General features: G+C 42.2%; 2 protein-coding genes and 1 long non-coding RNA gene across 5 annotated transcripts in view; 1 reads left to right on the top strand and 2 right to left on the bottom strand.

The window, feature by feature from the left end:
- Window positions 1-799, bottom strand: part of VXN (vexin) — a 14,866-nt gene extending 14,067 nt beyond the window's left edge. Inside the window, exon 1 of one of the 2 annotated variants that reach the window (XM_048286876.1) lies at window positions 637-799. In XM_048286876.1, the coding sequence (XP_048142833.1) occupies window positions 637-703 (67 nt within the window). In that variant the 5' untranslated portion in view covers window positions 704-799. The remainder of the gene's footprint in view (window positions 1-636) is intronic. The other variant, XM_048286877.1, reaches the window with a different exon arrangement.
- The window catches only part of LOC125317180, a 13,198-nt gene extending 2,500 nt beyond the window's left edge, over window positions 1-10,698 (top strand). Inside the window, exon 2 of the long non-coding RNA XR_007199959.1 lies at window positions 9,254-10,698. This is a non-coding gene — a long non-coding RNA (uncharacterized LOC125317180). The remainder of the gene's footprint in view (window positions 1-9,253) is intronic.
- The window catches only part of ADHFE1 (alcohol dehydrogenase iron containing 1), a 20,006-nt gene continuing 15,416 nt past the window's right edge, over window positions 9,784-14,373 (bottom strand). For both annotated transcript variants that reach the window (XM_048286874.1, XM_048286875.1), the window contains one exon: window positions 9,784-12,630. In XM_048286874.1, coding sequence (XP_048142831.1) covers window positions 12,547-12,630 — 84 coding nt within the window. In that variant the 3' untranslated portion in view covers window positions 9,784-12,546. The remainder of the gene's footprint in view (window positions 12,631-14,373) is intronic.

The following is a 14,373-nucleotide window of genomic DNA, read 5'->3' as shown; positions in this document are numbered from 1 at the left end:
TCTGTCATTTCCACTTATATTCCAAAATTAAGCAGCTGAGAGCTCATGCTCGCAGCTTGCAAGTAAGGATCTGATTTGGCCCCACAATTTGTTTTCCCTGCTTTTCCCTGCTTTCTTGTTGCTGAAATATGCAGCCATTGAGTTTAAACTAATTTGTTCAATCAAGTGCAGGCTGGGCTTTGTCCGGTTCTTACTCTTCATTAGAAGCAATTAATGTTAATCATGCATTCATTTCCAGGGCATGGCTTTGGAAATGTTCCACTTATTGAGCCAGCAGACTTAAATTCAACATTCATGCACTTCACCCACTTCTAACTGCTTGCAGAACTTAATTCTCTTTTCTATTACACAGAAAAGCCACACAGTTGCAAGCTGTCACTTTAGCAGTTACCTCATAGGTACAGCAACACCGATTCCAGATCTCCCAATTTTGCCAGAGCAAAGATTTTACAGACCCATAATACTGAAGCACCTGCATGGATTAGCTCGAGAAAGCAGCAGTGAGTGCTGGGCTGCAGGCAGAGCACAGCACGGCAGAACAGATGAGCTGCTCACTTCAAACGTTTCCCCGTTGCTAATCATCCCATCCCTCTAAAAGACAGCACCGTAGCAGTTGTTAGATTTTGATGTACTCACATTTGGATGAAATCACAGTGGTGAAAACTTCTAAATTTTCGTCGCTGCAGCTGTAAATCTGGTGCATTTTCCACCTCTCCCTACTGACTGCCTTTCAGCTTCATGCAACCGCTCTGAACTTCTGGTAAATAGGTTTCACTAATCCAATCTGGCTCTGTGATCATTGTCCAGATCTACAAAGGACAGACTGATGCTGTGATCTCATCTCATTCCATATTCTTCATTGCAACATTTTCTGCTCCCATCTGCCTTTCGATGAATAATATTAACACAAAGATTTAATTTAGCTGTTACTTAAGCCTCTACTCAGATAGGAGCATTTTATTTTACATTTCCTTTTACCAGTGTGAAGAAACCTCTGCAATAGAGAGCTAATAATTAAAGTCTAATCTATAGGCAAACAAATGTTTACAGACGTACTGCAAGGATTTTTGAAATAAGTTCAGTTAAATGTGTACTTTAAAACATTTACCATAAAAATTTGGTCCCTATATATAATGAGGAGATGATTCTAGGTGTATTAAGAAAAGCATTTTGTGCTTTACCTTTTCATTTCATAAACAAATACTGGAATCCTGGGCATTTCAAAGTAAAATTTCAAAAGCAGATGTCTACAAAAGGCAGATGTGCATAGGTCTCCATGCCCCCTACACTTCTGTGGTTGCAAAGGGAGGGAAGGTGTCTCAGTCATAGATGGGTTCCTGACTAGATGGCTCTGGGGCCTAATCCCATATTTATGCACTTCAATAAAGGGGTTTCTTGCCAAAGCTTTTCATTTCTTAATACTCCCATCAGAAATTGTTCCTTTTCACCTCTATGAATATCATCCCCCTCAACTTCTGGTGACTTAATACTGCCATGGACACCCAAGACAGAGAATTTTGGCTTGCAGGCTCCAGCAACTGATGTAGTTGGAGCACTTTCAAGTGTGAATAATGATATTAAATTATATCAGTCTAATGAATAGCCTTCATTACTACCACGTGTCTGTCTAATTAACACAAGAACAATTAATTAACACGTGTGCTGTCCTCTTCTATAGAGGTCTGCCACCAACAGTCCCAGATGGAAAGTGCCAGTGAACATGGGCTGTCACTGTCATATTGATGAACGTTTCTTATTTGAAATAATAAATATTGGTCAAATAGCCATCCTGAGCCTGGAAGCATTTTGGTTGAGTGGAAGGTATCGCTGTTTCAAGAAAGCAGTGAGCGAAGAGAAGCTGTTGTCACTTGTCACCTCCCAGGGCAGGCTCCTGCTGTCCAGGGGCAGCAAAGCCTTTGCGGGGCTGGCGGCATTGTCCCAGGAAGCCGCGCCGTGCTTGAAGCAGGCAGTGGGACGGCAATATAATCAACCAAAAGTTCAATTAGTTTTTGATTTATTGCGCCACATGTTCTGCTTGTATGACTGATGTCATTAACATCAGGCTCGGCTGGCGCATTCATCTGTCCCTGCCCGGCTGCCTCTGAAGGCGCACGCACTCAACAGATGGGGAGCTGCACGGGTGCGAAGGCAATTGTTTACCCCCCTATTGTCCCTGTGTCAAGCAATCAACCCAAATCCATTACCCACCGAGAAAAAGATCAGCGCACCGTCCATTCAGCCCTGAATGGGGCAGAGGCGGTTATGCAGGAGGCTTTAAAAGCTTTCAAAAGGATAAAAAAAAATAATGAAGACCAACACTGAATAGTCGATAAAAAAAAAAAAAAAAGCTATAACAAATCTAACCCCTCCTTTATTTCAGCTTCAGATATTCAGAGTTCTATGAGAAGAGGGGCACTTTTGGACCTAAGTCATTGTTTTCCTAATTCTAGGTATGACCTACAGATATTTTCAAATCATAGATGGGGTTTTAACATTAGAACAAGTATTGGGTGCTTCATCCTTTGAGGGTTGGTGGGATGTGGAAACTGAAGTGAGACTCTAGAGCTGGTTACCACCTGGCATTCACTGCATTACAAGGCAGGTACACACCTTTACAAGGCACAGGATGCTCTGGGGACAAATCACTGCACAGAGAGCTGATGAAAGGCACTGACATCACTTTCAGACAGAAAAACAGGGCTCAGGAGGACAGACATAATACTCCACAATATTCAACCTAGGAACTTGCAGAGCCACATCAGACAGTCTCACATGGTATTTCCCTCCAGCTCCCTATTCCAGTCTGTGGTAGGAGCAGAAAACCAAACAGTTTTTGACTCTGTGAATAATTTCTTTGTTCCCCAAACTAGATAAAATGTCTAGAAACCAGGCTCAAACCTTTCCTTCTCTACTAAGGTGAAGAATAAGCTATTAACTTAATTCCCACAGTGCCACTGTAGCCATGAGAAGACCCTAAGAAGTTTTTGCACCGGAGCATGTCTTTGACCGGAGACTCCCAAGTGAACACGCGGAATCCAAATTCCTCCCTGGGGGCTGTGATACAGCAGTTTACCAAATACCCACTCTCGGTGTTGATAGTGAAGGATTGAAACATTTCCTGGTGCCAGAACAAGGTTACCAAATGTGAACAGGGACAACTGAGAAGGAGGAGGAGAACTCAGGACATGAGAACAGACACCTGCTGTCTGACTAAACACCCATCTAACCTTATCTGCAGGTCTGGGACAGGGAAGGTATTTAATTCTTGGAAATTTGGGTAGGAAGGAGGGAAAGGTGGAGAGAAGAAATGTTTGCTGAGGCTGAAAGGAAAAAAAAAACCAGCAGAAGTCGCATCAAACCTTGTAAAAATGGCAGAAAATCCCATAAACTGGTGAAATGTCTCTGAGGAGGTGGCAAGGGTGCTTTTTCCAAAGCCTGAATCTGTTAGGACATATTTGGAAGAAACTAGTGTAGATGCTTGTCCTGTTTACCAAGTATGCCAGAGCTGGTAAACTTGAAAGGAATCAAATGAAAAAAAATAAAACATGGTTATAAAAACTGTAATTAAAACTTTGAGTTAAGATAAGTATCAGAAACCTCTAGACCTTATTTTTCCTGGCCTCTGTGAACAAATGAATCCCTTTTCAATGCAGTATTCTTCCAGTGAAGTTGGTGGGAAGCAACCTGGTACTCAACATGTGCAAGGGGTATTGCCAAGGGATTCCCTGGCCCACAGAAGACAGTGCTCTTCCCAAGGCACGTCTCTGGCTTCTCTCTGGCTCTTGTACCTTGTTGCATAAGAGGCAAATCTAATCTGTACTGAGCCACTTGTGCCTATTTCTTGCTGTTAGCTGGGCAATATGATAAGGATAAACCCCATGTATTTTTGGAATAGGATTGGGTACCAGAGGGATGTGCAGATAACCATTTAAAAATAAGATGGGATAAAACTGCACATGCATACTGCAGGCATCTACCCTAAACCACTTCTGCATGATGCAATGCCAGCAGCAATTTTTGTGGAAGGAAAATTGCTTTGTTTCAGTTTAGGGCCACAGAATTACAACCACAAATAACTGAAAACCAACCATAAAAGCAAATGATAAAGTCAGTTCCTCATACATAATCTGTTATTTTTCTCTGAATGAAAGGAATAGAGAGACAGATACACTATTAGTAACTCCACCTCACACTTGTAGCAGACAGCAAAATTAGTTCAAAATTGAAGTACCACCGCACAGCTTAAAGGTCTGTGAACAAGTGAAGAATTTTCAAAAGTAACATGTGAATTTGCATCTGTCTAGAAGCTGCTGCAACAGATTTTTCCTGAATGGGAATAAGATTGAGGCATTCAAAAAACATTTTGAGCTTTAAATTCTCTACAGGGAACCAGGAGAGAGAGATTCAAGAGCTGTGCAGTTTGAAAAGATGAGTGCACAGGCCTGTCTGCTAACCAGGAAAGGAAATACCAGCCAGACCTGGAAAGTTATAGAAAGATATTGCAGAATTCTGAAAAAAAGGAAAAAAAAAAACCAAACAAAAAAACCCCAACCACAAAACCCCTGGTTGGCTTCTCTTACAGAAGTTACATATAGATAATTGGGCATTCACAAATTTGCCCTAAGCTTGTAAAACACACTTGAGTAAGTCCATATGATGATTAGGTAGAAACACAATGCCCAGCACCACAAGGTTCCAGGCCTGCAGAGGTTGTGCCAACAGCAGAGATTGCACTAAGCCAGTATTAAAGCTAAGGCCAGGTTGAGCACGTGGAGGCTTAACAAGCTTTCGTATACTGGTCATGCACTGGTAATCCACAGAAAGCATTAAAAATGTCAACAAAGGAGCGATATGTCCAAACTGAGCTGTGACAACAATAGTTTATTAAGATGCTGATCTTTAACTACATTTGTCCTTGATTTATTAATTTTAAGCTAATTGACAGTGACGTCTTTATTCCCCTGATAAAGCACAACGATTTTTGGATAGGGTTCTTTCACTCCCAATTTTTTCCTTTAAAACATTTTAAGATTATTTGGACTATTCTCTCCTGCTATAAACATAACTGGTTTTGGGAAAACAAGAACATTAATCAAATCTTGTCCTGTGGTTCCTGGATTTAGGCAGTGGTAACCCTCTTGCTTCAACTGCAACTGCATACTCACACCATATGCAGTAAAACCTACTCTTGGGTAACCAGGCACAAAATATTTAGGATTTCTCCAATGGATAAGTCTAAAGAATAAGGCAACCTGAGCTGTCACCTTACATGTCTCTAGTGTGTCCTCACACAGCCATCAAGCTCCTTTTGCCACATGCAACACATGTGCTCCATGGGGATGAAAGGTCTTTGGAGGGTATCAGATGGCACTGCCTCCTCTGGGCTAAACTCTGTGTAAAAATGAGATTAAATTTAAAACAATGACCATCATTATTTGGACTCGGAGGCCACGGGACTAGAAACTTAGGAAGTAGAAGGTGCACTAAAGGCACAAAAGCAGGACCAAATTTAGGAGTCCCCTTTTGATCCAGACTTAAGTTATGCGGCCTGTGTGAAGAAGCAAGGTAGCACAGGAGATGGCACTGTGACAGAGGAGGCTTCAGAATTGCTGTGTCTTTGAAATGTGATTATTTTGAGGTATCTTTTGTGCAACCAGTATGTCAAATGACCATGAAGCACACAGGCAAGAGTCTGGAGCAGGGACACTCTGATGTCAACTATCCTAAACCAGTTTTTGCTGAGATGAGGCAATTTATCTGATCTTCCTGCTGGTTCAGTCTTTGTCCTCTCCACTGACGCTGCCAGTAGGGGTGTCAAAGATCTTCTGCTGTAAGCATTTGACTTGTTTGTAGGAATCTGATTAAAGTAGATCACCTCAGATAACAAGAGGAATTAATGCTGTAAATACATAAGAGAGGATTTTCAAGCTTATAAGCTACATAGAGGTCAGTACTTTTCAAGTCACGCAGCAGCCCCCGAGATCTCTGATTTTTGTAGAACTGATGATCTTTACTTTTCCTCTGTCCTATTAGCCTTTACACTTAAGCATTTGCCTTTATTAATTTGGTTCTACTTGCAATCTGTTCAGTTGCTCTGTCCACTACTAGGAAAGTACCATACAGAGCTAACCCTGGGAGAAAAAAAACCCCAAAAGAGAACAGGAAGGAGTTTTTGTGGGCGTTGCTATGGACATGGCACATTCTCCTTAATAACAAAACACAAGTCTAGAATCCTCATCCTTCAGGTCTTTTAAAATATTTTTTAAAATCGTATTCTCATCTTAGATGTCCCCCTGAAGTCTGATGTTTCTGTATCCTCTCAACTCCTAGATTCCTAGATCCTAGCACTCCAACTTTTTTCTCTGTAATGTGTAACCATGTTATATACTCAGGCTCAACACCTCAGCTGTGAACAACTGTACTCATATGTCTGCACACACACCAGGTTTTCCCAATGCCTGGCTTGCTGTGTGCATGCTGATGTCCCTGGTGAAGGACATGCTCAGACCTTTAGTGCCCATCAGCCAATCCTGTGATGCCTTTGTCTGGCACATTGGTGTTTTTAGCTCAGCTCTGTTGGGCAGGCCCCCAAATTGGGCTTTACGGTTGGTGACATTATAATTTCTGACATGAGAAGGCACAGTTACCCTACTATCAAAACCTGCCCACCAGCTCTGTGCTCAGTTTTACCAACTGATGAGTCCTAACTTTAGGTCTTCCATTTAAAATACAAGTACAGTAGGTATGAAGTACTCCAGCTTGACCACACCAAGAACTAAACTTGGGAGATGGCTACATGAAAGCTGTGGGACGTGACATTCGAGGATGTCCTAAATGCAAGTGGTGCCACTGTGACTGTGCCTGAATGAGACCTGTGTGCTCCAGAGGCAGAAGCAGCAGAGGCTGCAGCCCTCCAGAAGGGAACACCAAAATGCCACTGCTCACAGCACAGCACTGGCACGGCTTCAATCCTTCCTGGAGAGGGACTGATCCACTGCAACAGGCGTTACAGGGGCTCTGAGATTTTAGTAGTGCAAGGCAAATGTAATTCAGGCTGTTCATGTTAATTCCCATTTTTCGCTGCTTGGATAAGCACCTGGTGACAGCTTTCATGAGGCAGGGACCTGTCCATTGGAAAATGGATTATGACCACCAACTGTTGCACATAAACTGCCGAGCAATCATCTAGCGGTCACTAGTGAGACACCATAGGTCTGTGCTGGTGACCTAGAGGTGAAATTACTTGCTTTGTCTGTCTGAATCCCTGAAGCATTCAGACCCTGATCAGGGGGGAAGTTCTGATCTAAACCACCATTAATCTTTCTTAAGGTGAAAAGGTCAGAAGAGCAAGTTATTCAATGTTAACTGTTTTGGTTTTTTTATGCCAGCAAAAAAGCTTTTTTATTCCCAATGCTGTCTTAAAATATACAGCAACATTTAAACATCCAAACTTTCAGAGTCATTTTTTGAAAGTGATGTCAGCTTTTAGATAAATGACAAAGACCATACACAGTGTCAGCCCCCCACAGCTGTGTCCATAACTATAACAACAATGCTGCACAATGTTGTCCTTAAATCCCATAAAGGCAAGCAACAATGCCAGAGAATGAAGCGATAATGTATTGGAGCTGCTGACAATCAGTCTTTAACATGTGTTATCCATTTGACTGCAGGTGTAAATCAGCATTTCAATGTCAACTTGCTAATTTAAGGCTGTATGGTCAAACACTCAGAGTACCCCAGAAAAAGCACAAGTACACTGTTAAAGTAGGTCAAAGTCACTGCAAGTCAGAGGAAAAGTTCCCCATCAATAAACCAGTTTGGGCTATGAGATATGTATTTCATGATGAAGTAATACTCGATTAAATTAAACATTTAATGGGAGCTCAGACTATAGTGTTGGCACTACCAATATTCCTTTGCTGCTCAGCTGACTTTGGGGGTGTGTACTGCCAGTGTTTGTGGCTGAGGAACCAAGCTGTGTGGCTCTACAGGGTGACACGAATCAACATGTGAATTATCTCCAAAAGATACAAGTCACATTTCCTCTGCTTTCACTTCACTATGCCACCACATGGATGTAAATTAATTTTCCCTTTTAATTCTCATGTTCAGAGAAATAAGGAAAATATCTGCTGCCATTTGTTGCACTTAAGAGTTCTCTGAAAATGGGGTACATGTAATTTTTCAATAGAAATCAAAGACTGAAAGTATTTTTTGCATCCCCCTCTCTTATTACTAGGAAAGTGGTTAACTTAAGGACCTGATTAACATTCCATTGAGCTGTGTCAAATGGTTCTCCCTCTTATTTTTTGTTTGGACATTTTCTACCAACTCACTTGTGGTATTTTTTCAGTACTATGGAGAAAAAAGGAATCTGAATGGCATTTCAGTGGGTTAATGGAAGACTAGAACTGGCAAAGTATAAAATTGCATTCAAAAATTTTGCATCTAAGGGAACTGTAGCCTTCCTAATGATAACCCAGGTGTGGGGCTTTTTTTTTTGGTCTCACTTTCATTGAGAAATTCAGAGCAAACCGTAGAAGCTTCTGCTTATTCTCATGGACCACTACATCTAAAAATTATGCACTAAACATTTTACGATAAACTGACCCTGTGCGATTCCTCACATGTACACTGCAGGTAAACAGAAAGGTTGAAGAATATGCATGTGCAAAGAGAGCTGAGACCTCTGCAAATTCGGTCACTGACAGTCTTGTCATACCACTGCTCAGAGGAACCTCTTCTTCTAGAGGTGGCTGGGTGTTATGTCAAAGATTAAATCAGATCTTGAGGCAGGATTAGCAGGGGTGGGAAGGTATGGAAGACCCTCTTCTCACCGCTCAGGGATGACACTGCAGCAGACAAGCAGCTTGCACAATGCTGTGTGAGTTATGGCTGCTGGAGATATCAGGAAAATGGTGGCATCACTTTCTGCATTCTCTAGCTGGTGCTTGGATTTAAATTAAGTTCATTTTTATTTAGGAAGCACGCAGGGATGGTCTGAGGAAAAATGGAGACCCTTCCTTTAGGCTTTCTGCTGCGTTTCATCAGGATGCCCTTGTCCCCTCTGCACAGACACGCTCAATGCAGTGATGGATTTGTTCGGATGGAGCTGTTGAATCCAAGGCACACTGCACGTGTCCTGGAGCACAGTGATGCTTAAGCAGATTTACTCAGGGGTTATGGAAAGGGTCTAGACAGAGCTTGGCTGTGTCCCTTAACCATTGCTCTTTTTCATCCATTTTTTCAGGTCTCAGGGAGATGGAAAGCCAACCACAAGATAGAAGATGACAGCCATGGCACAAGACAGTGCAACAGAAATGAGCATACACACTAACCTACCTGTAGTTTCTTCCAAGTTTATTCACACAGGATGATGGTGAGAGTTTTTTAAGATTTAGGCATGTTAGTTACACTGTTTTTTGCTTCATTCTCTTTTTAACTGCTGAGAAAATCAGCACCGGTATGGGAAAAGGCAAGGGAAATTAGGGGATGGACAAACTAATGTACCAGCTGGTCACAGATCTATAAATCCCAAGCAGCAATCCTGCAGGCTCTACCTTGTGAAGTGAGTGGGTTTTCCATTTGGTACTCCAAATAAAACTATACCTGCTGGTAAACTATTTTCACCAGCACTTCATATGCACTTCCTCATACTTGCTTCCCAAAGCTAATCTAAGCAATGTAGATGGATTGAGTGAGTAATCACATGGGCCAGGTTTTAGGTTGTGTTTACCTGTGCAGACTTCAGAGAATACAGAGTTAAATGCTGCTCTCAAACACTTTCAAACAAGCTCAGGTTTATTTTTGTTATTTGCATTTCAGCATCATCTAAAGTAACAGATCCATCACAGAGGGTTTGAGTAACAGAGCAGTAACAGGGGCCACAAGAACAAGCCTCCCAGATTTCACACACATGCCCAATCACCACTGGGCACACACAATTACAGTGTTACCCCAGCTCCCCACAGAAATACCAGTACAGACTAATTGAGTAAAATAATACGTGAAAAATCCCACGTAGCTGGGAATAAAACAACCACTGCCCAGGAGCCAGGGTGTGGCACCCTGTCACTATTTGAAAGACAGCATTCTGGGGCAACTTGAGCTCCCTTGGTTCTTCCTCAGAAAATCTCTACGCGTAACTAATAATTGGCAGTGGAGACTGATGCCCGTGAGAGAAATTTTTACATGTAGCTGATGTCTCTTGAGAGAGATTTCACAACAAATTTAAGCCAGTTGAAGACCTTGATGCTGCCAAAGAGGTGTGGAAAACAGAAATGGCCCTTCTTACAGCACCATCTGCTTAGGTTAGGTTAGGTATTACAGAACCCCCTTTGTCTCATCTGCAAAATATGGGCATCAAAGGGGGTATTTTAAAAACAATCAGGAGCTGCAGGTTACCGGGTACAGGAAGTTAAGTGTGAGGTTCTGGCAGTTGAAAATGCAGCCTGCCAATAACTGCCATACTGGCATAAAAGGCAGATAAAAAGTGTGCTGGAAGAAGTTATCCTACCTCCCTAACTAGCCCATCAAAGTACTTTGCTGCAGTGATGAAATCACATGCTGCTCAGTTCCCCAGAAAGTATATTCCCCCCAACACAGCATGACTGCCATGAATTAGGCTCCTGGACAAAAACATTGTCTCTTCTTGAATCTGTACTGCTACTACAGACTGGATAAAGACAGAAGTGGAAAGACAAAACAGGCCAAAAGTTTATATAGAACCATAGGATGGTTTGGGCTGGAAGGGACCTTAAAGATCATCTAGTTCTACCCTCCCTGCAACGGGCAAGGACACCTTCCACTAGATCGAGTTGTTCAGAGCCTCATCCAGACTGACTGTGAACAACTGGGTTTGACAAAAGGTTTTGACAAAAAGGTTTTTTTCCAAACATGGCAGCTTTGCACAATATAATAAAGTGAATCCCTTGCTATTACAACATCAGGCTTCATGATAGAGATATTTGTGGGCAATTTCAGCAGAGGGAAAGGTTCAGAAGGACCTCGGAAATCACATGTGTACCACACAGTGGCAGTGCAGTCTTATGGCCACCAAACCCATTCTGATGCTAAAAATAACCAGTCTTCAACGAGTATCCATCCACCTATTTTTACAGCACTGAAACAGATTCAGTATCAATATCCAGTACACTCTGTCCTCAGATTCTAGGACAGCACTAGTTTGATCAGGCAAATACACAAATGCAAAGGTGTAAGCATAGAGCCTTCTACTTCAACAGCATGACTGAAAAGTGCTCCCTCCCCAGCAGAAAGAAATATGCACACCAGAAATCATGGGGTTCTTCTCTCATTTGTCTTGTGCTGTGGTAGCTGCATGAATCAGATGCTGACAGAGTCCAACATGAAGCAGAATCCGATTTAAACAAACTGTGTACACAACCACGTGAACTTTTTAAATGCAGGAAAACAGTATTAAAATTTTAGTTTCCTCTCTCCCTTCCCCACTTCCCTTTCTCAGTTGACAGTCAACCAGCTGGTTGACTGCTCAGAAGGTGCACGCTCATTCCCACACTTAATCACTGCTCCCCGTGGGGCACTGTGCAGCCAAATGCTTCACCACCACTTTTTAATATTGAACCACAGCACACAGCCACTTCCTCAAGCTGGTGACTGCACTCTGAGGGACAGCACCTGCAGGAGCTCAGCAGAAGCAATTGATTCACAGCAAAGAGAGATACAGTTGAGTGCTTCCTTCCACAGAACACAACAGGAAAAGGGAGATGTTGCCTCCAGAGAGACAGAATGATCCTGATGGATGCTGTCTTGCTGTTATATGGTTCCTGTTGAGTATGTGATCATGCTTTACTCCAGTTTTGCTCCTCTGATGAACACCTCATATCAACCATAAAAGGAAAGATAAATACATGACAATTCTAGAGATTATAAGAGGAAAGATAAATATATGACAAAATATGTCAGAATTTTAACCCAAAGCAAATTTTCAAGCAGCCTTTTCCAAACAGCTAAGAAGTGTGTAGATTTTTCTTAACCAAACAATGAAAAAGTGCCCCAGTTCAACAGCCTTCTTAGCAAAGCCAGATGGTAAAAAGATGATAAAGCAGAACAGAATACAGTAAGCTAACATTTTATGCAGGGAACTTCCCCTCCCTAACTATGACCTTCATTATTTCTTCACTAGCATGACTTTTTAAAACAAAATAATGGATAATTTAAATAGAAGCATAATTTGCAAAATGGTTTGAAATATCCCTTAAAACCTTTTTCCACCTTTGACCACCTCTAAAGCACAAAAAAGCCTTCAGTAATGCAAGAAATCTGCTCCAACTTTTATGCAAGTCAATACCACTGACTACTCAGCAAGCAAGAAACCACAGTCAAGTCCTCACTTCAAAGCACTGTTTAGTTAAAGATGAATTACGTGACTTTTTGGCAGTGTACAATGGAACAGAAGTCAAAGGTACCCAAATTCTTCCATGCTCTAAACAAGTTCAGTCCCATATCTATGAGAACTCCCTCTGTGTTAGAATAGACCACACTTTCCAGAACAAAATGTTTAAGCTAATAAAGTTTCATGGAAGCCTCAAAGAGAGCAGATAAGTCTTCTTCTGTTTGGGGACGTGGTGATAGTTTGGTCACTCTCTCCTGCAAGATGAAAGAAAAACTGGATTATAAATGGATACCAATAAAATTAATCAAACAGTAGCTGAACTATGTGTCTCTATACTAACATCCTTCACAGAGAATAACAAGGTTTTGCAAAGAAGTAATCAAGTAATTAAGGCTGAAGCATCATCAACTGTACAGTACTTCAAGACCATATTAGCTAAAATTTCCTAGAATTAAATACACAGAAGCAAGATCAGAATGCTGTTCAGTTGCAGAGTCAAGCACTGCAAACCTGGGCCTTCTCCATCGCAGATGTCAGTACACTAGAGGACATTATCCTGGGAATATAGTCCATTTTAAAATTCATTTGCCAGCATTGAACTAGGAGTTAGAGTTTTAGGGACCAAGACTTTCAAAATACAACATCTCTCAAGGCCCAGGAGCTGCTGTAAATGGGGAGAATAAACAGCACTTGTAAGTTAGACTCTGAAAAAGAAACACAGCAAGGGACAGTATGAAACTGCTTAATAAACAGCCCCACACCTCTGAGTCAGAACACAAAGTAGTTGTGGTCAGTCTTCATTTGGACACTGATTCAACAGAATTTTCAGGTGCTAAAGCCCCACTGACTGAAATGAAACTCAGGTATGTGCTTCATTGCTCTGCTTGACAAAATAACCACAAAGGTAGGGCTGCAATTTGGAAAAGCCCCGTGCTACTGAGGATGAGGAGCTGTGTTAGTGTAGGTACCCAGTTACTGCAGAAACATTCAGCTGAAAGGGCCTAACATCAGTGTACTCATACTGGTTATGACTAGAACTTTCATGTTTTCAACAACCAATGATTTTAACATTTATTAAAATAGTGGGGGGAGTTAGAAATGTCTGCAAAGTCCAGGCCTACACTAGGAACACATTATCTTTAGATGAGGTGTGTTTTGGCAAGAGAGAGTTTCTTCTGCTGCAACCTGTTCCAACATCTCCCTTGTGGAAGACGCTGCCCTCCAGCTTTAAAGTTTCCCCCCTTTTTTCACATGTCAGACAGTGGGTATCATTTGCCAAGGTCCTTGCCTCAGGCACAGGGTGGGATGCAGAGGAAGGGACTTCCCCAGTGCCCTGCCTGGGCAGGAGGCTCAGTGGAGCCCCTTGGGAGCAGAGCACACCCCACTGCCCAGGGTGACGCTGCAGCACAAGGCTGCAGCCGCTGCACTTCCCCCCAGCCTGCGGGATGCGATTTGTGGGCACGCTGGATGTGGTTATACAGCAAGCGAGGCCACCACACTGCAAAATCAACGTGAAAAAGTGGTCTAGCACGGTGAGGAAGCCAGCTGTGAGGTATTCACAGTTCATAATCATGGTTAGCATGACTTGTGAGGAGTCTGAAAAGTGCAGCTCTGCGTGCATAATTTTACCTACAGAACAAGCTCTACTGGTGCATAAATAGCAATCAAATGGTACCTCTTCCCCCATCCCTGACCAGTGCTGCTACACAAAGAGATCCAGCCAAAGAGAAGACTAAGATTCTTCTATGCCATAGATTCTTCTATGCTTCTATGAAACCAAATGGAAAATTCAAATAGCACTAGGGCAAAAGTGTGTTGCTTTTTCAGACTCATAATATGCGTAATATAATAACACAGTGCTCAAGTATTCATAAATTCATCAGGCTTATATTAAGACACTCTGGGCCAAAGCCAGTTTTGCAGCTCTGCACACTGAGATGTCCAGGGTTATCTGTAAAATCACACTGGGTGACAGGAGACAGCCAGCCTGACAGCCT

This window comes from Corvus hawaiiensis, chromosome 26 (assembly GCF_020740725.1).
Source record: "Corvus hawaiiensis isolate bCorHaw1 chromosome 26, bCorHaw1.pri.cur, whole genome shotgun sequence".
NCBI classification, from domain to species: Eukaryota; Metazoa; Chordata; class Aves; order Passeriformes; family Corvidae; genus Corvus; species Corvus hawaiiensis.
The sequence above is the reverse complement of the archived record's forward strand: the minus strand, read 5'-3'. Positions and strand labels throughout refer to the sequence as shown.